General features: G+C 43.0%; 1 protein-coding gene across 1 annotated transcript; it reads right to left on the bottom strand.

The window, feature by feature from the left end:
* Positions 1-16: 16 nt before the first annotated feature.
* IL10 (interleukin 10) lies at positions 17-5,252 on the bottom strand. Its single transcript, XM_048826942.2, has 5 exons — positions 4,942-5,252; positions 3,600-3,662; positions 2,906-3,058; positions 1,405-1,470; positions 17-140 (listed from the first exon to the last, which is right to left on the bottom strand). Exons 1-5 carry the CDS (start codon positions 5,098-5,100, stop codon positions 48-50), a joined length of 534 nt encoding a protein of 177 aa, XP_048682899.1. The 5' UTR covers positions 5,101-5,252; the 3' UTR covers positions 17-47.
* Positions 5,253-24,094: the final 18,842 nt, after the last annotated feature.

Raw genomic sequence — 24,094 nt, 5'->3', positions numbered from 1 at the left:
AAAACAGCAGTTTCCTTGTTGTGAAAGATGCAGAACTTCTTTGGGTTTCACTTTCCCATCTTCTTCATCAAGTATTCTTCAATGTAGTTAATGAATATGTCAAATTCTCCCATTGCCTTATAGATTCCTTTCTCTTGTAACTAGGGGAAGGGGAGGAGCAGAGAAAATAAATTACTTAATATCAATTAATTTACACATTAGTAATTAAGTGTCTAATAAGTCACAAGATAATTTAAGTTAAAGCATGTTAAGCCTAGATGCACAGTTCATAGAGCGCATGGAAATGTTACTCAGATTCTCATTAAACCACAAATGTTGAATCACAGCTAACTCACAAGTGATGGGAGAATTGATATGTAGTTTGCAAGCAGTTCTTTAAGCAAATTTGAATTGCTTTATTTGGAGATGTAGCTCTTATGATATATTTCTGTTCTCTGATTGGCTGAATGTAACTTTTAGGATCAATTTCCAATGGGAATGCTTGTGATTAGGAATTCAAAATTGGCTTCCCACAATGATCCTGCTTGACTTGCTTAAAATACTTTCATTTGACAGAATATTCCAGGACAAGAAACAGAAGTAATGCAAACACACTCAAAGCAAACTATGGTTTTGAAAAAAACCATAAACTTCTGCAGATTTTTTTAATGCAACATTTGTCCAGCTGCAATAGGAATCATAATACCAGCTTTTGGACAATGTGAACTGATAGACTCATTCCCAACTCATTTGTGGTTGTGTAATATACCATACAGATACTTGTTTAGATAATTTGTACACATTATAATTCCATCTGCAATTTAAGCTGTTTTCCTGAAGTTGCTCTGGCTAGTGCAGTTACTGTATCTATCTGACCCAGCCCCATTGCATTGTCATGCACGTACTGAGTGCCCCAAAATCTTTAGTGTGTTTATTCTGGCAAAACAATGGTGGGGTGCGGATGTGCTCTTATCCCCATTGTTCAGACAGGGAATCAAGGCCCAGAGAATGCCCCAGTCCTACAGGGAGTCTGTAGTAGGGCAGGAACTGGACCCCGTGTCTCCGAAATCCCAGGCGGGAAGATCTTTTAATTTTGAGAGTCAACATGTCCTTTGCTTTAGCATTGGGGTTAACCAAACCTGAGAAGGTTGAGAGTCCAGGTTCAGTTTGGCTCACCAGCCATCACTTTTCATACTTCTGTGACCCTCATCCGAAAAGTCTAACTCTCTTGAGTGTGAAAAAGTGTGTGTGTGTGTAGAGGGGGTGTAGTATGGAGCTCAAATGGACCATTGTTGTGGTGTTGCAGCATTTCTGGTCCCAGTCCAGGCCAGAAATGCAAAAGTAAATGATCCTTGTAAAAAAAAGCCTGGTTTCAGTAGTGGGCCAGGTTTCAGGGGCTGGTTAGCAATTGGACGGGAGAGTTACCTTATCGTATGTTTCCTTGATCTCCTTTAAGGTCTGGCTCCTCTTCTCGCAGGTGAAGAATCTGTGCTGTGGAAGAAAGCAACCAGGGATTTTTAACAAAACAGCCTTCCTTTACGGTACAGCTCTGGATGGGTGAGAGACAGGCTGCCGCAGCCCAGGTGTGTGCTAGGGAAACTATGATTGAGTCCTTTACCCCCACTCCTCCTGCCACGGTAGCCCCTCAGCTCCCCAGCCCCACTCTCCCACAAGGCTGTGCTTTCCCCCTTTTTACCAGCTTTCCTCTCCCCTCATCCATTTCCCTCACTTCTTTCAAAATTCCACCCATCTTCCCCATGTCAGTCACATGTGCCCTTCAAAACTAAGCCTTTGTGATAGATATAAATGAAATCCATTCACAGATATTTATTCTCAGGGGGACTAGCCCAGTGGCCCCCTTGCTAGGATGTTGGATCCTTTCCCCCTCCCCTCAGCCGTCATTTGTCTTTTTACATTGTGAGCTCTCTGGAGCAGGAACTTCGGCTACTTTTTACTATGGCCTACCCAAAGATGGCTGGATCCATTCTGCGACCTCCAGATGCTACCCCTGTGCAGATACCCATAGCCATTATGTTCGAGGAGTTCTAGTAACCAGCTCAGCAAACAGCCTGTGTGATGTTCTGTCAGGGAGGGTTCACCCTCCTCTTTGCTGAATTGCTTGCTCACTGACTGAGTCATTTCACAACCAGATGACAGAGTCAGGACACCACCGCCAGGCAGTTCCAGGAGCTGAGGCTGCATTTAGCTTTCATTCTGCCGCCCCAGCCTGTGAGAGCAGCTCCTTTCAGGTAAGGGCTTCAGATGAACCCTTTTAAATTAATCTTTGATCAGTGTTTATTACAGGGCTGCGGGCTGGCCTTTAAAAATAAATAATTATTTCTAAAACTTTACAACTGAATCTTGATGATACAAATCATAGATAGACACACACAGAGACTGCAGAGACTGGGTGACCCAAGCAGTCCCTTCAGGCCCCTGATATCTAGGAATCTATCTCTGGTCTATATATGGTGAAACCTTCCCCATGATGAGTAAAATTCTGCCTCCCTTTTCTGTAATGACCAGGATGTCAGTCCTCAGAATCCAGCTGGACTGTATTTTTAATGTGCCTGTCGCTGTGCTATGTACACTGACATCAATGGCCAAGCTCCAATCAACCTCAGTGGTGCATGATCAGACTGAAGGTGGCTTGGCAAAACCTTTGTAGGCCTCCTCTCTTATAACACCACCCTGAGCTTCTTGTTGAGTCCCGGCACCGATGGATTTGCAGACCCCTCTCTTCACAATTGGCCGGTACTGCAGCCCCTCAGCCCCTGAGGCAAAGAACTTTTAAGAAGCTCTCCATCAAGAAACTGCAGAGGTTTCATGCTGCAGCTTTGCTTGGGATACGTATATTGATATCCGCTTGTGCTCAGCTCCCTGGGAACTTGGCAAGTGATCTGCGAAAGGAAGCTCCAACACTTACACAGCGCTTCAGTGTCTGCCTCAGGTCCTGCAGCATGTTGCCAATCGAGCCCACGCTCCGCTTGATGTGTTTGCTGCTGTTGATCGCCTTCGGTAAGACTTCATCCAGGTAAAATCGGATCATGTCTGACACTGACTGGCAGCCCAAATAACCCTGGCGGAAGAGGAGTGAGTTGCGTTAATGACACGCCACCGCAACTGGAGGACACGGCATAAGCAGCTGTCAGATTCAGTCGTCATCACTGGCCAGAGGTTTGGTTCTATGGGTTCTGCTGTGCACCTTACAGAGTGCTTTCCACAGTGCTGCACTGCCATCCTATGAGGTTGGTAAATAAGCACTATTATCCCTGTTTTACAGATGGAGAAACTGAGATGTAGAGAGGTGAAGCTATTTGCCCAAGCCCACAGACAGCAACAGCATCCTGGAAATCCGGAGTTCTGACTCCCAGTCCTGTGCTCTGACCGCTAGACCACACCAAGCTCGAAAACAGAAGCAGAGCAATCTCAAAGGGAGTGACTGTCTCAGATAGATGTTAGACAGGCAAAGATACAATGAAATCAGTTTTATAGGTATGATATTCTTATACTACTACCAGTTTTAAAAACACCCTAAACTTTGTATAGTACTTCCAGCTGCCTCCGTTAGAATGGCATTAGCTTAGAATTAGATTCACAGTGCACAGCAAAGTTCTCACCTTAAAATCTTCCAGTAAATCCTCCTTTAGCAATAAGATGTCAAGTTCATCGTCTTTGGCTTGCTGTAAAAGTATGCAATGGAAGTGTCAGTTGTATCAAGGTAGGCAGCCTACATAATCTTCATTGCTACTGTGTAAAAGTACTTCAGTTCATCAAACTGTCTGGTTTGCCTGAGTGCGTGTGTTGTCGTCTTAAGGCAAACATTGGAAATAAAAGCATCTCAGCATACAGAAGGGGTGTGTGTGTGTGTGTGTGTAATAACATTCAAGTGCTGATACTGTCCCACATGCCTGTGCAATTAGTTTGAAGTCAAAAGAAGACAGGGAAAAATGAAATCACATATGTGGGTGATTTATTTGACACGTTTAATTTTTTTAGCCTGCCTTTCAAATCCTGCTTACTTTCTTCTGACTTCAGATAGTGTGCATATAACAGCACCCAAAATTACTGTGATATATAATAACAGGTCTATTAAGGAACTACGTGATCCTGTTACCAGCACTTCACTCAGAGACTTGTAGCAAACTTTGCTTTAAAGTCTTAAATCCTATATACCTACCAACTGTCATGTTAATTTGGCTGATAATACAAACACAATGCCATTATTCAGTGATTTAACCTAGAGGGATGACATCTCAATTTTTTATATCATTAGTACATAATGCCATTGATTTTATATTGCAATTCAGATGCATTTAAGGCAATATTGGTACGAATACAATTACGAATGCTATGCATCCCTTTTTGCATGATTACTTTGCTCAGCTGTCAGCAAGACCATTCTAATACATCTCCCACCACAAAGATTTAATGCTACCCTGGCAATCTATCCACAGACCGCATTCCCATGCAGGAGAGGGAAATGGGCAGTAAATTCTCTAGACACAGAATAACTTCTTTCTGGCTTTGGTGGTATCTTAACGTTTGTCTTTTAACATAACTTGAAAGCTATAGTGAAATATTTCCGTCTCATCCATTGTTAACTTGCAATGGAGTTGCACCCCTTACACCAGCATTGAATTTATCCCCGTCAGTAAAAGAATAACTTTCAATGCAATGTCAAAAAAATTAAAATGCCTTAAAATTCATTGTGAAAGCAGTTGATTTTCCTGTAATTGCGTCTGGATAACAAAAAATCTTTGCACATTTTCTCTCCCCTTAGCAAGTGATGAAACTAAACTATTTATTTCGCCTGCAGCAGCGAACACAAAACACAGTGTATCTGCACCTAAACCTTTTCTGCCCAAAGGAACCTGTGTCCAGTGTGTGGGTATGCCAAGTCACTGAAAGTGCAAAAGCAGTAGACAGAAGGCGACAGGCTTTGACAGGTGTCATACTCACAAAATAATCTTTAATTTCACCAAATGCAATCCGCAGGTCTTTGAGCCGAAGGGGCAGGAGATTGGCGAGATGTGTGCAGCTTTCTTCAGAGAGCTGGCAGCTGGCATGTTTGATGCTGGCAATCAGGGCTAGGAAAATGAGTGCTGTGAGAAGTTTCATTTCTCAGCTGAGTTTCTTTCTTGTGGTCCAGTTATTAGTTCAATTTCACAAGAGGCAAAAAGCCAGATCTGAATGCCTTCACCTTGATGGAGCTCCTGATTTTATACTCTCCAGACATGCTCTCAATTTCCTTTCCCATTTCCTGGGGACTAATATTGGGGTTTTAAGACATTCATTAAAACCAAAGGTCACAAGAGTTTCCCGTAAGAGGCTTCCTGTGCTCTGGCCCCCCTCCCCTTTCCACACCCCATCAAATCGTTTGTGTTAGACACTGCATTTTTTTTACGTAGCTTGTTTCTTGTAAATTTGAATGTGGCTAAAGAATTTGAACATGAAAAGGTGCGGTATGGAGGACACTTCTGCATTCTCATGGGTATTTTCTATTTTTACATGAAAGACCTGTGTGGGGAGGGGGAAGTGTTTCCATTTTTAAATCTCTGTAATGCATTTACCTAATTTAGAATTTTTCTAGGTCATCACCACCAAGCAAATGTCATTTTAATGGCTTTTGAGCCTTTTGAACAGGGAAATAGTCACCTCTTATCACCAAGAGGTATGAATTCCCATTTCCGGGTCCTTTCAATGTGGAAAATAATGCTTTTATCAATAAACAAATAAAAGTTCTTATGAGGAAATAACAAATAAAGTCTTGCCTAGGGTTTATGGAAATCCATACAGAGCAATTAAAAAAAACCCTTCGGACTTTTTTCATAGGAAAAAGTATGTTAGCACTCATGATCTGGCTAAATTCCAATATTTGTAGTAATTGCAACCTGCTAAAACTCCATGTTCAGCATTCAAATTTGCTACCCAGTTTGTTTCAAATGAACAGAGTATTCTTTATAGTAACCTTCTTCACTTTGCACCATCTTTTGTGCAGCATTGCTGTGCACTGTTAAATAGCTGCCACATTCTCTTCCAGGGCATTGAACGGCAGGGGTGTCTGGAATAACTCCTGTGTCTTTATTACACACATGCAGACAATATACAACAATATTCTCCTCTTGGATTCAGCTACGCCGAGGGGGAGGGGGGGAAATTTTTGACCCGAGGGCCACATCTGGGTGGGGAAATCACTTGCAGGGGGTTGGGGTGCGGGGGTGGAGTGTCGGGTGTGGGAGCGGGGGCGGTGTGCAGGAAGGGGCTCAGGGCAAGGGGTTGGGGCAGAGGAGGGATGCAGGGTGTATGAGGGGCTCAGGGAAGGGGGTTAGGGTGCAGGAGGGTGTGGAGTGCAGGAGGGGGCTCAGGTGAGGGGGTTGGGGTGCAGGAAGTGGCAGGGGGCTCAGGACAGGGGGTTGGGGTGCAGGGTGCAGGAGGGGTTCAGGCTCCAGCCCTGCGCCGTTTACCTAGAGCGGCTCTGGGGTGGCAGCGGCGTGCACCGGAGCCAGGGCAGGCTCCCTGCCGGCCCCAGCCCCACGCCGTGCCGTGCCGCGCCACACCACACCGCACCACTCTGGGAAGTGGCCGGCACCTCGTCCCTGCACAGCCCCTGGTGGCGGGCAGAGGGCTCCGCCTGTTTCCCTCACCTGTGGGTACCTCCCGCGAAGCTCCCATTGGCTGCGGTAACTTGTTCCTGGCCAATGGGAACTTTGGGGGAGGTACCCACAGGCAAGATCAGTGTGCGGAGCTCTCTGCCCCCCCACCCTCAGGGGCTGCAGGGACGTGGTGTGGCCACTTCCCAGAGTGGCACGGCACCACAGGGGTGGCAATCCCGTGGGCTGGATCCAAAGCCCCAAGGGGTCAGATCCAGCCCGCGGGCCGTAGTTTGCACTACCCCTAAGCTAGGCCCTTGGTGTATGCTCAGATACCACAGTGATGTGCAATTTATAAATATGTGTAATAGTAATTTTAGTAGTATAACATCATGGGAGTTTAGGGTGTGATCCCATGCCTACTGAAGTCAATGGAAGTCTTCCTATTGTCTTCAAATCAATATGGAATTGGCTCTGATTCCTAATCTTCAGATACAATTCCCAAATTCTATGTAAGCGCAGCATTTGTAAGGAAGAACTGCAGTGTGGGTCACTGAAGAGAATTTGATTAAAGTTTAAGAGCTTCTGGGTGAAAGAGGCTTATAAATACCAACTATTCCCATTAATCTTTTAAAATTTTTCATAGTTTTCCCTTTTCTGCTCATTTAAAATAAGGATGTTCCTCATACCTTTAGGCTATTTCATTTTCAGCCACCTCATTTTTAGTTTCTTTATTGCTTTTCGCACAAAGAATGAAGCCATTGAACCTGTATAACTCTGACATCTTCCAGACTTTCCAGCAAAACCTGTAGGAGGTAAGTGTGACGGGTTTGATCACAGAAACCCCCTTGGGACTGCCACCTGATGTGCTGAGACTACCCCTGAGCCCGTTTTCCCTGCCAGCTTGGGACTCCAGAACCCTGCCTGGTTGTGCCAGACACGCCAGCCTGCTACAAAGACAGACCCAGGTCTGAACTATATCCCCCAATGCTGCAGGCTTAACTGAAAACCGCTTAAGAAGTGTTTCTGTCTTCAACACCCAGATGTCCAGTTTCCAAGGGGGTCCAAACCCCAAATAAATCCATTTTACCCTGTATAAAGCTTATACAGGGTAAACTCATAAATTGTTCACCCTGTATAACACTGATAAAGAGATATGCACAGTTGTTTGCCCCCACAGGTATTAATACATACCCTAGGTTAATTAATAAGTAAAAAGTGATTTTATTAAATATAAAAAGTAGGATTTAAGTGGTTCTAAGTAATAACAGACAGAGCAAAGTGTATTATCAAGCAAAATAAAATAAAACACACAAGTCTAAACCTAATACAGTAAGAAAGTGATTACAGATGAAATCTCACCCTCAGAGATGTTCCAGTAAGCTTCTTTTACAGACTAGCCTCCTTCCAGTCTGGGTCCAGCAATCACTCTCACCCCTGTGGTTACTGGCCTTTGTTCCAGTTTCTTTCAGGTAGCCTCTTCACCCCAAAGGATATCTCTTGAGCCAGCTGCAGACAAAATGGAAAGGTTTCCAGAGGCTTAAATAGACTTCCTTTTGTGGGTGGAAACCCCTTCTCCTCTCCTATGCAGAATCCAGCTCCAAGATAGAATGTTGGAGTCACATGGGCAAGTCACATGTCCATGCATGACTCAGTTCCTTACAAGCCAGGCCACATTCCCAGGAAAAAGCTCAGATGTGTATTGGCATCTCATAGTTTATTGTTAGCTTAAGTGTTTCTTGATTGGACACTTACTGAGAATAGTCTTTTCTCAGGAAGCTGACCAACTGCATCACTGAGGCTACTTAAAGTTAAACAAGTACACAGCCAATATTCATAACTTCGAATACAAAAATTATACATGCATACAAATAGGATGAATTACATGCAGAAGAACATAACCTTTGCAAAGATATGTTACACGGAAGAACAAATAAAGAGCTGCTCACTGCTTTGAATGGATCTGCAGAGGAAGAAGTTGACATGACAGGAACACCTGCCTGCTACAGGAGTTCTTACAACTTCCTCTGAAGTATCTGGTGCTGGCCGCTGTCAGAGATAGGATACTGAGCTGGGTGATCCATGGGTCTGACCCAGTCTGGCAATTCAAATGCTGTTTCAATCAACAGTAAAAAAAAGAAAGAAAGTTTGCAAAATTAAGAAACATAGGGCCAAACTGATCCCTGCTATAACTCTATGAAGTCAATGAGTTATACCAGGGATACTTTAAGCCTATAGAGCCTTATTTTCAGGACATCCAGATTGTGCATTTGGATCATCCTCACTTTGGTAAGTAATTGTCCAATTTGTGCACTTATATTTTTATCTAAGCGACCGAATATAGGATTTGGATATCCGATGGAAGGCCATCCTAGTACAATACCTTATCTGATTTCTGTACTCTAAGATATGGCTTGACATCCCAGGAAAAATACATTTGAATAAATTCACATGATCAGAATAAATGGAGACTCTGTTGGTTTTATAAAAATGATTTTATTTGGGGGTTAGAGTTTTGGCTCATGGCATTTTGTTTTGTTTTAATTCAATAAAGCTCTAGATCTGTAGAGGACATTTGATGGTAGTCTTGCATTTACTGTTGCTAAGGTGCAACTATTGGGCTCCTGGCTAGCTGCCAATGTGACTATTCGAGGGTCACACATTTTGAGCATCCCAGGCACTGGAGACCTGTTTCTCATTTCCACCAACATAACAACAGCACTTAGAGCACTTTTCACCTGAGGCTCTCAAAGAGCTTTACAAAGGAAGACAAAGGATAATTATTGCCATTTCACATATGGGGAAACTGAGGCACAGAGCGAGGCAGCGTCTTGCCTAAGGTCACCCAGACAGTCAGTGGCTGAGCTGAGAATAGTATCAATCCACTCTTAATAGTTCGGGAGCCGTTGTAGGTAAAGTGTCCAGATTATCCAAATCATCATTGTTGTGGTTGCTTCCAAAGGCCACAGTCACAGGATTCATCTCCCGTTCCACTGTGTGCCATACAGACACAGAGATGAATATGGCTCCTTCGGTTGGAAAGCTTCCAATATAAGGCTACAATCCAGCACAGGGGAGAAGTCATGTTGACTTCAATGGGGCTCCCTGCAGGTTCAGAGGACTGCCCGCAAGGCGCTCATGGCAGGGATAAATATAACCCATGGCTTCTTTCATTGCAAACTGTCACACGCTTACCTTCAAAACAGCTCAGAGACCAGAACTGCCAACACCACTGGGCTCCAGATTAACAGCACTGCAACTGTGGTGCTGCTAATAGGTGGCACCTTTGGTATTAGGGATTGTGGGGTTGTCTTATTCTAACCAGACCAGCTTCATAGATGGGCTGTAAGGAACCACATTTGTTTGTTATGATTGAGCTGGTACCCAAGTGTTTTCTCATCAGGCAGCTGCATCTGTGGGACCAACTGGGCATGTGTGTCATGGAAGCCTGTACTTTAGCACTAAGGTGTGGGGTTAAAATGCATTGATAGCTGTGTGCATTTGCATTTCTGGCTTGCTTTAGTCCTGCTTGGCTTCCTGGAAATGGACACCCTTACAATAACCTAACACCGGCGACTCCGTGCTGGCTGTACGAACTGGGGTGTAATGGCATCACATTGTGAAAATTATCACAGTGGCAGTTAGAAAAATAACCATTTCGGTGCTGAAGATATTTCCTCTGACACTTCTTTCCGTTTCCGCTTTCCTACCAGGACGTGTCTCTCTTTGTTATTGTTTTTTTTTTGGTTGGGTTTTTTGTTTTTTGCTGAGTCATTGCAAGAAAGGTTCTGACAACTATTTTGAGCATCTTGTATTTGTATTCAGGAAAGAGAAAGTAGACATAACCTTAACATTTGTTTTTTAAGGGCAGGTGTTGTTTTGAAGCAATTTGCTATTTTCAACCTGTAGTCCACAGACCCCAGGGGGACTGCAGACTATGCCTAAGATTTCCAAAGGGATCCACAGCTCCATTTGAAATTTTTTAGGGGTCTGCAAATGAAAAAAGGTTGAAAACCACTGTGTTACTGAGCCCTGACTCATCGCATGACCTTGGGTAAGTCACTTCATCTCTCTATTCTACAGTTCTCTATGAAGCGCAATTAGTTTGTGCTGGAAAACCCCTTTGAGAGACTAAATCAAAGATGATAAATCAAAGATCAAAGTCCAAAGAATTATTAATGAGAAGTATTATATATGAAGGTTAATATCTGTGCAATTCAGGGAGATTCACATGAAGGAAGCAGATTGATTGTTGGCCCCAGGGCATGACTGACTAGGAATGAAACAGAGAATTGGAAGATTGCCAATTTCCCCTCTAATGGAGATGATACCTATGCCTGTGGGTTTTTTTGAATGGGTGACACACTTTCAAAAGACAAGAGCAGGGGCATTTCTAATGAATCATTGCCCTGGACATTGGACATAATTTGAATCATCTCTTAGGTCAGTCATGGTCTGACGTAGCCAGAGACAGATGAAATGAGGAAGCTGACGAGGACAGAGAAATGACCAGCATCTAAGATGTTGCCTACAGGAGAGAGCTTTTTGAACTGATTCATTAAACCAGTGCAGCCCCCCTGTGTGGATACTCATATTTCAGTTTGAGTAGTTTACTTAGGGATGGCTTAAACCTGTTCCCAATCAACTGAAGCTAAACCACACAGGAGTATGTGGGAATTAACACCAGTTTATTGAATCAATTTAAATTTACACCTTAAGTTAAACAGTGCAACTATCTGATTTAGACAATGTCTCAGGGCTGGTTTATATGCAAAACTTACACTGAAATGAATGGCTGGTTTGGTGCAAGTCTGGGTATGGGCAGTCTTGCAGAATAAGTGTCCACACAGATACTTGCACCAAAATAACAAAAGGCATGAATTAAAAATGATTTAGTTATTTCAGTGGAAGCCCTAACTATATGCATCCTCTGTCAAATACAGGCTTCTCTGCCCCGGAGAGTCTCCTGTATCCAGGTCCGGGTTAGCCTCAGATCATGAGCCCCAGAGGAAGTAGTTGGCCTATTTATTTTTCTTTAGTAGTTTCTTTGTGCAGCATTACCTAGAGATGGGACCTTGAGCAGGTCTGAATCCCAATTCTGCACCATTTAAACCAACAAAGAGATTTACCTTTGACTTCAATGGGCACAGGATTAAGCCTCTTAATGGGTATGTAAAGGGCAGAGGTAGATCTCAGCTGGTGTAAATTGTAACCGTTCCATTGAAACCAGTGGAGCTGTGCTGATTACGCCAGTTGAAGATCTACCCCCAGTTACGGTTGACCTCTAGTTGCTCCAGATTTACACTGTTGGAACGAAGAGCAGCATTTGGCCTCTTGTACAAAGATTGCAGGATGAGCCTGTGCTTTGTCCATTCCATAAAGGAAACTAGCTCCTCTGTGTGAAATGCTGCTTTGTGTTTACCTGGGTTTCCGTTTTGCAGAGCCTTGCATCTGAGACCTTGAGTGTGCAGTTTCACTCTGACTCGCTCTTGCCTAGTGCTATGGAAACACATTCACTGCGCACTACTACGTGGTGGTTGAATGAATGAATGAATGTCCAGGGATGTGGGTGTATCTCTAAATCTTTAGGAAATAGATTTAACATTTGCCAACAAGACAGTTTCAGGAAGGAAAGAATGTTACTGAAAAGTCATTCATGCACTTCTGCTCCATTTCCCACAATCTTCTAAGAACTTTCCTGTGCATAGGAGATATGCTACAACCCAGCGATATTGCTCCCTGCAGCATCCATTGCAAAATACTGCCATTAGGGAAACAGTATACCCCTGCAGTACATCATGTACGGTCCTGCACACCTGAGGAATGCAGCACGGGAATAAATGCTGTAGCCTTGCAGTATACAACCGGAGAAATTGCACTCAAGTTCAGTACTATCTTGAATAAAACTGCACCCTGATATGCTGAGGGGGATAATAGTATTCCTCTACACTATGCTGTCTGGCAAATATTCCACCTCTGCTGAGCCCAGCCAGGGTAATATTGCACAGTGGCTGCACAAAACACTGATCATATTGCACACCGGCTAGGGTTATTTTCAGTAATACCGTAAATATACAGATGTTGCAATATCTTTACTCCATGCTATCATTCCTGAAAGGCAATAGCATTGTGTATTTGGACAGAGCATTTGCTACAAAGATTTCTAATTGATTTTACAAGGTGGGTAAGTATCCTTCCATTTTTTATTGATGGGGAAGCTGAGCCAAAGTCAGGTTAAGTGTTTTTGTGCAAGCTCACACTGTGAGCCGGGGCAGAGTAGGAAAAAGAGCCCAGGTGTCGTGATTCTTGTTACCCTGCTCTAACTACTAAGATGTGCCACCTCCAAATAAATAATTGCTTCTGGAAATGACATTTTCAGGGGGCAGGACTGTTATTTTGGTGGTTTGAAGCATTCCTGAGCAGTGCCAGGCCAGCTGGAAATTTACTTGGTGCTTCAGAAAGAAACAGCTGACCTTTGCTGTGCTTTGAAAAGTGGCATACTGGTTGCACTGCTTGTCACCACTTTGATGTCAAGACTACATGTAAAGCCACAATTCATGTAACTGCTGCAGGCTTTAGAGTAAACGATACTAAAAAAAGAAACCGGAGGGTTAAAGGAAACATCTGATGATGCAGAGACAAAGCGAAGGTCACCTTCAAGTCTGAACAGAGGGGATATCAGCCTTTTTATTGATTGCATCACATTGCTGCCTCTTCCTCTGTTTCCGATCCACTATGACCCTCAGATCCTTTTCAGCAGTACTACAACTTAGGCAGTTATTCCCCATTTTGTAGTTGTGCATTTGATTTTTCCTTCCTAAGTGCAGGACTTTGCACTTGTCTTAACTGATTTTCATCTTGTTGATTTCAGATCAATTCTCCAATTTTTCAGCGTCATTTTTAATTCTAATCCTGTCCTCTAAAGAGCTTGCACGCCTTCCAACTTGGTGTCATCTGCACTTTCTATAAGCATACTCTCCACTCCGTTATCCAAGTCATTAATGAAAATATTGATTAGTACACGACTGAGGACAGACCCGTGTGGGACTCCACTACATACATCCTCCCAGTTTGACAGAGAACCATTGATAACTACAATTTACGTACGGTCTTTCAACCAGTTCTACGCCCACCTTAAAGTAATTTCATCTTGACCACATTTCCCTAGTTTGCTTATGAGAAAGTCATGTAGAACTGTGTCAAAAGCCTTACTAAAATCAAGATATATCCTGTCTACCGCTTCTCCTCATCCACTAGGTGAGTAACCTTGCCAAAAAAGAAATTAGGTTAGTTTGGTGTGATTAGTTCTTGACAAGTCTGTGCTGGCTATTCCTTATAACTATTATCTTCTAAGTGCTTACAAATGGATTGTTTAATAATTTGCCCCAGTATCTTTCCAGGTACCGAAGTTAAACTGACTGCCCTATAATTTCCTGGTTCTTCTCTGTTCCCCCTTTTAAAAGTAGTTACTATGTTTGCCCTTTTCTAGTTCTCTGGGACCTCACCCATCCTCCAGGAGTTTTCAAAGATAATTGCTAATGATTCCAGGATTGGTTTCAGCTAGTTCCTTAGTTATCCTAGGGTGAATTTCATCAGGCCCTGCTGACTTGAATACATCTGACTTACCTAAATATTATTTAACCTTGTCTTTCCCTATTTTTGGCTTGTGTTCCTTCTCCCTCATTGATATTATTTGTGTTAAATGTCTCGTCACTCTTAACTTTTTTTAGTGAAGACTAAGCAAAAGAGGCATGAAACATCTCAGGTTTTTTGATGACATCAGTTATTCACTCTCCTTCCCCACTAAGGTGGGACCTATACTTTCTTTCAGCTTTCTCTTGCTCGTAAGGTATTTAAAGAACCTCTCTTTTTGACTTTTATGTCCCTGGTTAGGCGTTTCTCATTTTGTGCCATAGCTCTCTGTTTGTACTTCTCCTTAGCAAATTTGTCCATGTTTCCACTTTTTGTAGGTTTCTTTCTTGATTTTCAGGTCATTAAAGAGCTTTCTGATGGAGCCATGTTGTCCTCTTACTGTTCTTCCTGTCTTTCCTTCATATCAGGATAGTTTGCAGTTGTGCCTTGAATATTGTCATCATGAGAAATTGCCAGCTCTCCTGAGTTCCTTTATTCCTCAGATTTTCTTCCCATGGGACCTTACCTACAAGTTCTCGCAGTTTGGTAAAATCTGCTTTTTGAAGTCCATTGTCCTTATTCTGTTGCTCTCACTCCTTCCTTTCCTTAGATTAGTGAAATGATGATTTAACTGGGAATTGGTCCTGCTTCGAGCAGGGGGTTGGACTAGATGACCTTCAGGGGTCCCTTCCAACCCTGATATTCTATGATTCTATGATTCTAAATCTACAATTTCATGTACCCTGTCACCTTCTACCTTCAGATTTGTAACCAATTCCTCCCTGTTGCTGAGAATCAGATCTAAAATGGCGGTCTCCCTGTTTTTTCTCACCGCTTTCTGAAACAAAAAGTTGGCTTCAGTACATTCGAAGGACTTGGGGCCATTTTAATTTTTGCAATATTACTTTTCCAATGGATGTCTGGGTACTTAAAGTCGCCTGTTACTAGGTCTTGTGTTTTGAGTATTTCTATTAGTTCTAGAGATGCTTCATCAACCTCCCCTTCCTGATTTGGTGATCTATAGTAGACCCCTGCCATAGCATCACCCCTATTTCCCCCACCTTTCATCTTACCTAGAGACTTTTTCAACTGGTTTGTCTCTCGCCTCCTTCTGGACCTCAAAACAAGTGTGTATATTCCCAATGTAGAATGCAATGCCTCCTCTAGTTTGTCCCCCGACCTGCCCTTTCTGAACAAGCTCCACCCCTATGTCCCACTATACATCTCATTGTGCACTGCAAGCAAGTGGTGCTCCAACCCTTCTTGTAATGAAGTGTACATACTGTGGCCCTGATTGTGCATCCTTTCCTTATGCTGCTGAACGCTTACTCAGGTGAGTAATCTCGTTTTAATCCTTTCTCACTCAAAACAGTAACATTTAGAAAGAAGCTACATTTTGGTATGGGCTGTGGAGTGGAGAAACTAATGAAGGACATTTTCCCAGTTCCGCTACTCTTGATGGGGCTAGGAGAATGTCGCTGACTTTCACTAATGAGCTGAATGCATAAGCGTTGCTGAAGGAACAATTATAATCCATGTCAGCCATGGGTACTTGATAGCCAAGGCTGGGATTGTGAGAAGCACCTAAAGGTCGGGTAACATTTGCAAAAGCACCAAAGTCCTATTATCAAAAGAGGGGTAGCACTAGATTTTTAAAGGTATTTAGGCACCTAAAGCTGCAGATAGGTGCCTAGTAGGAATTTCTGAAGCACCTGGGTACCTAACTCCCATTGATTTCTAGTTTGCATTGATTTCAATGGGAATTAAGTGTCTGGTGCTTTTGAAAATCCCATTAGGTGCCTATTTGCATCTTTAGGTACCTAAATACCTTCCAAAATATGACCCACAGGCACTTAAGAGCCTCCCATTGTCTTTGGACTTAGGCACCTAAGTCACTTAAGCACTTTTGAAAATTTTACCTCTGAAATTAATTGGAGTTGGGCACCTGATTCCTTTAAGAACCTTTGAAAATCCCACCCCTAATATATTTCTGAAGGACAGACGTTGCTGATCTGTGTTGCTTCCATTATTCCTCTAATAATCCATACAATATGGAGGGAACAGGTAACTGCTAGGTAGTCTTGTGTGCACAACAGGGAAACTTGTCGCTGCATGTCATTTCTAATGTACTAATTAGTCATCTTATTCTGCAGCATGTTGTATACTGTTGTTAAACCCCTAGATTTCCAGACTATCAAATCAATGTATTGCTTCCTTTTCTTTCCCCAAATCCCCCGTTTTGCATCTCTGTGTATGTGTGAAATCCCATCCTTTAACTGTGACACTCATGGGGAAACTCTCACAGACACACAGTCCTTGTTGTTCATCTGATGTGAATGGCATTAATTAAGCAATCTTGCTTGCCCTATCTGCAGCTGTGTTCTGATGACTAACAGTTCCGGGTGGGGTCAACATAAAGGGGATCTCTTTCTTTCTGTGTTATTACTAGCAAGCATGACATGGGATTTTTCACTTCTCGACACCTGCTTTTTTAGAAGGGTTGCTCTGAATTTAGCAACCAGGCTGATCTCCTTAAGAGGTAAATCCCATGCAACTCTTTGGATATTTATCTGATTTCCGATTGTTCCTTATGTCACATATTCTTGTCCAGACATAGGTTCATAGATTTTAGGGCCAGGAGGAGCCATTATGATCCTCTTGTGTGATCTGCTGCATAACCCAGACCTAACAGAGTACCTCATCCAATAATTTCTTCATCAAGCCCATAACTTCTGTTTGAGTCATAGCATCTCTTTTAGAAAGACAGCCAACAATTTAAAGACTTCAAGCATCCACCACATCCCTAGGTGAGTTGTTCCAGATGTTAATTAGCTTCACTGTGAAAAGTTTAACCCGCATTTCTAGTGTAACTTTGCCTAGCTTCTTCCAAAAACCAGATATTGAGGTCCCTTTTTCTGCTAGATTCTACTATCAGAAATTCCCCATCTAGGTATTTGTAGACTGTGATCAAATCACCTCTTAACCTTTTCTTGGGTAAATTAAATAGACAGAGCTTCTTAAGCCTTTCATTATAAGGCAAGTTTTCCACACTTCAAATCATTATTGTGGCTCTTTTCTGAACTGTTCCCAGTTTTTCAACGTCCTTTTTTGAAGTATAGACACCAGACACACGCTATTCCAGCAGTGGTCTCACAAATGTCCTTATTCAGACTTATATACTCTTTCAATGAGAACAGGGTTAGGCCAATGCTGTGTGTTTTTTGAAAACCATGTCATTTATATGCTCTGTGTTGCCTTGTGCAAGGGCAGGGTTGGATTTTGCATTTCAACAGGAAAAGGGATCAATCTGAGAAGTTTGTGAACTGTTTGTGGGCAATTTATGAACAGTGGGGAAAAAAACAGGCAAAAAAGGTTGAATAAATGATCCATCATGAATTACATAATCAGCTCTAATAATGTCTTATGCCTTGTGTGGCTATGTCTGGCATTGTAGGAATTTTGGACACCCCTTACAAGAGGGGTCCTTTCATAATTCCTATTTGATGAGCCTCCTTAGTTACACATGTATAGTAGTAGTATAGGGATATGGCAGATTCTCCATTGCTTGAAGTATTTAAATCAAACCTGGATATTCTTCTAAGACCTCTTCTAAGAGGTTATGGACTTGATGTAGGAACCATTTGGTGAAATTCTGGTGTGTTATGCAGGAGCTCAGACTAGATGATCATAATGGTACTTTATGGCCTTAGAATCTATGAATCTATAGAACTAATCATTTGAGTGTCAAAATATGCTTCACAGGTGCTAATTACGCCTGGCCATGACCCCCTGAGATGCAGGTAAGTATTATCCCCATTTAGGGCCAGACCCTGACACAGATGAAGATTGCTGTGCATATAAGCACAAGGTAAAAAGTGGGGAGCACAGAGGACCTGATCTGGCCATAATGTGAGTACTGTTTTCTCATCCCCATCTAGAGACTGGACCACATAGAGGATAACAGCCTACTACTGCTATCCGTTACTTTGTTAGTTGAATATGTAGAGGACTTTACTGTGGACCTAAAGGTCCAAGCCCCGCTGATGACCCATGTGAGGCTCAATATGGTTCCACATGGTGAAATTTAATTTGCTTTTTAAAAACCCTAGGCAATCACACACAAAAACTGATACACTGAAAGAAAATTGTTAAGGCTGCTGTCAAGTACTCCAAGTTAGGGAAAATCAGAATTAAGTTGCCTGCACAAACTTAATTCAGCCCCCTTGTGCATATGCATTATGATAGAACCTTTAATTACATGATCACAAGCTATTTTTTCCACAGGATCCCTGCGTCATTCAGACTTCAGGGCCAATATTTGCAGAAGTGTCTCTTAATGTTGAGTGCTTTGCTTTTCAGGTGCCCAGTTTGACATCCTTAGGTCTCCATTTCAGGGTGTCTACTGTGCAGCTGGGAGTGAGGCTGCCAGTCTGTGTAGACAGATTTGCACGAGCAAGGCTGAAGAGAGGAGTCTTAAAAATAGCAGGACATTGCTCAGGCTCTCAAGCCTGGGAGTCAGGCGGGCTTGAGAGCCCAAGCTGCAAACGTCCACATTGCTATTTTTAGTGCACCAGCTCGAGGCCCTTTAGCAAGTCTGTCTACTTGGGCTGGGAGGCTCGCTCATAGCCGTAGTGTAGACACAGCTTCAGAGCTGCTGAGCACCCGCAATTCCTGCTGAGCTTAGTGGGAACTGCAGGTGCTCAGAACTTCTGAAAATCAGGGTCTTTATGTAAAGTTGGGCACCCAGCAACAGAGGCACCCAAAGCTGGTAGAAATTGGATCCTCGTGTGTCTTGATTATAGTGATGCAGCAAGCCAGTGGCAGAGACGACAACAGAACACAGTAGTTCTGACTTGGAGTTCTCTGATGTATCAGATAGGCCCCACGAAGGGTCGGATTGTCAAGTGCTCAACACTTGCAAATGGAGCCAGATTTTCCAAAGAGCTCAACTCCCATTGAAGCATCTATATCTGGGCTAGATTTTTCAGAAGTGCTCACCTCCAGATGTGGGTGCTGAGTTCTTGGGCATCTGGCCCTAAATGGCAGAGCTGATTCTAGGTTTAAAATCAGGCTGGCATAATCAAGGTGAGCTGCAGCTCAAACAGGGTCATAGAAATATCTCTGCTAATTTACAAAGGCTTTGCCATTGCCACCTGTGGAACTGCTAAGCTCTCGATTGATTTGTTCTTGTTTCATTCTTTCAGACCTTTGAAGATCGCTATTGGGATTATGAAGAGGTTCCTTCTGTGCACACACAAACTGGTTCACCCTATTGGGTGCTTGAGAAATTCTGGACTTCCTTTTTCATTTTATAACGACAAAGAGCATGGGCAGCAGTAAGTGACGCATAGGACAGCACAGATGGGGGTGGGTCATCACAAGACCTTAGAGGGTAACCCAGGAGGTTAAATATCAGTAATAGTTTGGTAAGAAGGGGTTTTCCCCCCTTTTAAAAATATCTCTGTGTGTTATGATGGTTGCCTCCGAGGGACTCTCCCTCTGCTCTTCCCTAGTGAAGAATTCTGTAAAAACTAAACCACCCTGCTGGGTTAAAGTGTTACTCACCCAGATAGAAGAAAATCGATCAGCACGCCAGTGTCTATTCAAATCTGACATTTGAATGAGTGTCTGTAACACTCTAAACATGATCTATCTGAAAAGCAAAAAGAGCACGTTTGTGATATGGATTACCGGAATAACGATTTCCTGAAACTCTGCATTTTTTTTTTAAAGTGTGCTTTTATGTATATATAATATATGGCTGACAATGAGCTGCCGCGTTTGCTGCCTAGAACACTTGGGGCAGAAAAGCGTTGTGGCAGCAGCTGGTTATTAGTGCTTTAGCACAAAACTCTGTTTTCATTTTCCATGATTTGTGGGGTGAGTGGAAATGGATTTGATCCTTCATGTACAAATGGAAATTTTCAATAAATAAATTACACTTTAAACAAATCTTATACAAAGACATAAATGGGCTTAATCTCAGTGCCTTTGTTTTCACAGGTCTGTAAATTTACACATGTTGGTAAGGCACATGGGGATCTTCAGATTAAATACATGTATTATTACTGTACTGTAACTTAATTAGAGAAGATGTGATTAAAATTCAGGCATTCATTTAAATACTAAATAGAAGGGAGAAGAAAATGAATCTTAGCATGAAGGCAAGAGGGTTTAGCAGTTGATCTTGATGACTGAGAATCATATGACATCCTTACTGAAGTAAAATGGCCCTTAGGAGGTATTATCAGCTCCGTCTCTCATTTCAGATATAAACTCAATGGTCAGTGCACTTCATTGTCTGGTCTGCAGCCTGTTAGCTTGCTACACGTAGGGGATGTGCTGTCTAATGCATCAGAGAGTTAAAAGTTCTGGCATGGCAGTTCTAGGTTTGCAGGTGTAACTTCGTAGCAGGTGTATATACATAAAGAAGGAGAAGAGAAGATTTGGGTTTCCCCTGATGCATGGACAGAGTAGTCTATGATGTCTCTAGTAAAGATAAGCTGCATTTTCTACTGCTGTAGCTTTTGTTGCAGAATAAGTAAATAAGTTGCTCTGGAAATCCTTCTGCGTGTATAGAATGCCTCATAGATAGCAAAGTTGGGATGGATCTGCTGAGCGTGTATTTCCTTTTTCCCCTATGGAATTGTGGCTGTGATGTCTCTCGCTCTTTAGGCAATACATTAGCAGGGTAACCATGATCCCCACTCTGGCATGATCTCTGCTATTTTTGTCTTAGTTGTAACTAGGGTGACCAGAGAGCAAGTGTGAAAAATTGGGATGGGGGGTGGGGAGTAATAGGAGCCTATATAAGAAAAAGACCTCAAAATCGGGACTGTCCCTATAAAATCGGGACATCTGGTCACCCTAGTTGTAACAATGGAAAAGCAGAGGGCTAGGAGGTGAATCCTGGGGGGTTTGTCATAGGGAGGCAGAGCCTGGATGCAGTGTGAGCTCGATTCTGCTTTCACTGAAGGCAACAGGGATTCTGCTATTGATTTCAGTGGCAGCAGGATCAGGCCCTGTGTTCCTTTTTCGGAGTTTTGGTGCTGTTTTTGACTTTTGTAATGTGGGAAGTGGCAGATGAATATGAAGTCTGGAAAATCCCTGTCACTGAGTTAGGTATAATAATGTTTAAAAAAAAAGAAAAAAGAAAACTGAAACCCCGCCCCACCAAGCTTCCTCTGCTAGGTTTTAACTCCCTTGTACTGGATCTGCAGTTTACTGCTTCTCTCGGCAGAAAAAGCAGTTCTGGCAGGCAGCCCTTTCTGCCCAAAGTACATCTTTCTCTCTGAATGTTTAGTGCCAAATATGATCATTCACAATTATTTAATTCTTCCCGTTTTTATTTATGTCTACAACACTTGGGGAAAGGGAATCTTCCCCCAGTCCTAGCTTACAGAGTGGGGCAAGGACACCAACCCCAGAACCAGTCTGGGAAAGTTCTGCTCTGAATCCAGCCTAGGATTCACCTTCCAGTTTGCTGCCATAACTCAGATGCCTGCCCTGCTGCGGGAGAGCTGTCGGGTGTATAATAAGAATACACATATATGTATCACCAGACATCTTAAGATCATTGGCAAAACACCGTTGCCTATCACTTCACGCACCTCAGAAATGCATCCCCTTCTGGGGGTGGGAAGTGGCAACGCACAACACCCTGAAGGGATTCTAGGCAGAATAAATCTACTCACACTGGAAATTAGCCATCCTAGCTTGGACAAATGTCCCGTGGGATCTTTAATGAGCATGGTCAGGGACTCAGTTTTACATCTTATTCAAAAGTTACCTTCATCAGCAGAGTGCCAGCTAGCTGCCTGGGGGGTATTGGCTTTGGGCAGACTCGGAGGGAAAAGCGCTGGATAGTCTATCACTAGCACCACTTTCTGCATGACCTGCTCCAGCCGGTGGGAGCAGAAGCTACCGAAGAAGGGAGCTCTGAATGTTCAGACAACTTTCTACAGGGCTTTCTCTGCCCTGTGCTGATTGGCTATTTGCTCCAACTCTCTCCCTCACAGTCTCTTCCCCTCAGTTTCACTCCACACTTCCCCTCATACAGTCATAGCCTTTAAGGCCAGAAGGAGCCACATGCTAATACTATCATCATCAATCTGATCGATGATGATGATGGTAAATTTCCCCAACCAAATACCTCATCCAGTCCAATTGTGTGGAGTTGACAAAGGATGTCCAACATGATCTTTCATGCCTTGAAGTAGCTTGGTAGAGGGGACATATTGGTCTGGAAAAAATTAACCCGGCCTGGCAAAAATGTCATAAAATTTACCATCCCAGGCACTAAACCATAACGTGGTGGTTGATGAGGGTGAAAAGAAGTCATCATATTGTCCTTGTCCAGCAAAAGAAGTGATTATCTCCAGGTGGATGGGCAAATAGATTTTTGCATGGTTGTTTTTAAATGCAGAGCTGTATTTCAGAGATGGGATGAGCCAAAACCCTGAATCCAGATACCCTTGTGCTCTGGGGGAGTTGAGATCCAGATATGAGCTTAGGCCCCTCTCTCCAGTATTTCCTTTTCTCATTAGAATATTTCTCTTTCCCACTCTGATTCCCCTCCCCCACAGTTGCTCGGTAACTGACTTTCGCTAGGCTTGCTCCATATTTCATCCGAGGGCTTGTCTACCATAGAGGCAAGCCATCTACTTTTCTATTGCAGTGGTTCTACCTTTCCGGTTAGCTGGAGGTAAATCCTGCAATCACTGAGATAGGGACCCTCTCTTTCATCACAAGCTGACCCTGCTTACATGGAGGGGGCTCCTGGCAATTATGGTGTCCCTTGTAGGTGCATCTTTTTGGAAAAGTCCTAGAGAATTTAGAAGAAAATGATTCTATAGTAGAAATCTTCCTGTAGATTTTCTTGAGCCACCTTATGGAATTTAAAGGTGAATTCTACCCCTGCTACTGTCTGGAGAAGAGAACATTGAGGGGGAACATAACAGTTTTCAAATACATAAAAGGTTGTTACAAGGAAGAGAGAGAAAAAATGTTCTCATTAACATCTGCGGATAGGACAAGAAGCAATGGGCTTAAATTGCAGCAAGGGCAGTTTAGGCTGGACATTAGGAAAAACTTCCTAACTGTCAGGGTGGTTAAGCACTGGAATAAATTGCCTAGGGAGGTTGTGGAATCTCTGTCATTGGAGATCTTTAAGAGCAGGTTAGACAGTTACCTATCAGAGATGGTGTAGAAAATACTTGGTCCTGCCATGAGTGTAGAGGACTGGACTAGAAGACCTCTCGAGGTCCCTTCCAGTCCTATGATTCTATGAATTATATAGAATGGTTTAGGAAAGATCTTGTTCTCTATCACATTCCAGATACTAATATTTTCAATACATTTCAAGTCAATGGGACTCTTGTCACTGGCTTCAGTGGGGCCAGAATTTTACCATACAGGGTTTTAGTGTGATGTCCATAGAACCATATGATTTCATCCCTGTCAAATTCTATAGGACTTTTTCATAGGGAACAGTGGAGGCTGACTCCAGGTGAGCAAGTCATAACTTGAAAGGTTGGCAGGCAAAGGAGTTAATTCCCGAGGGGAAGGAATGCAGCCTTCCAAGTCTGGGATAGAACTGGCTAGACGTGCCAAGATTTTCCAAGTGTAACAGGTGAGAACAGATGAGGCTAATTATCTTCACCTGGCAATTGTCTACCAGGTATTGAGTTATATAAGAGGAGCAATTGGGAAAGCAGAAGAAGGCATCTTCAAATTATTCTTGGTATGGCTCCATTTGACTCTGGGGCGGTTCAGGAATGGGCCCCGTGTTGGCTGCTATTGCAGCATCATTTTCCACAGGAACTGCACCTATCAGGAAGCAGGAAAGCCAAGACTTGCTTACAGAAAAACCCTTTTGCGTTCCCTTTCTC

This window comes from Caretta caretta, chromosome 21 (assembly GCF_965140235.1).
Source record: "Caretta caretta isolate rCarCar2 chromosome 21, rCarCar1.hap1, whole genome shotgun sequence".
Taxonomy (NCBI): Eukaryota; Metazoa; Chordata; order Testudines; family Cheloniidae; genus Caretta; species Caretta caretta.
Note: the sequence above shows the minus strand (reverse complement) of the source record. Positions and strands in the feature narration are given on the sequence as shown.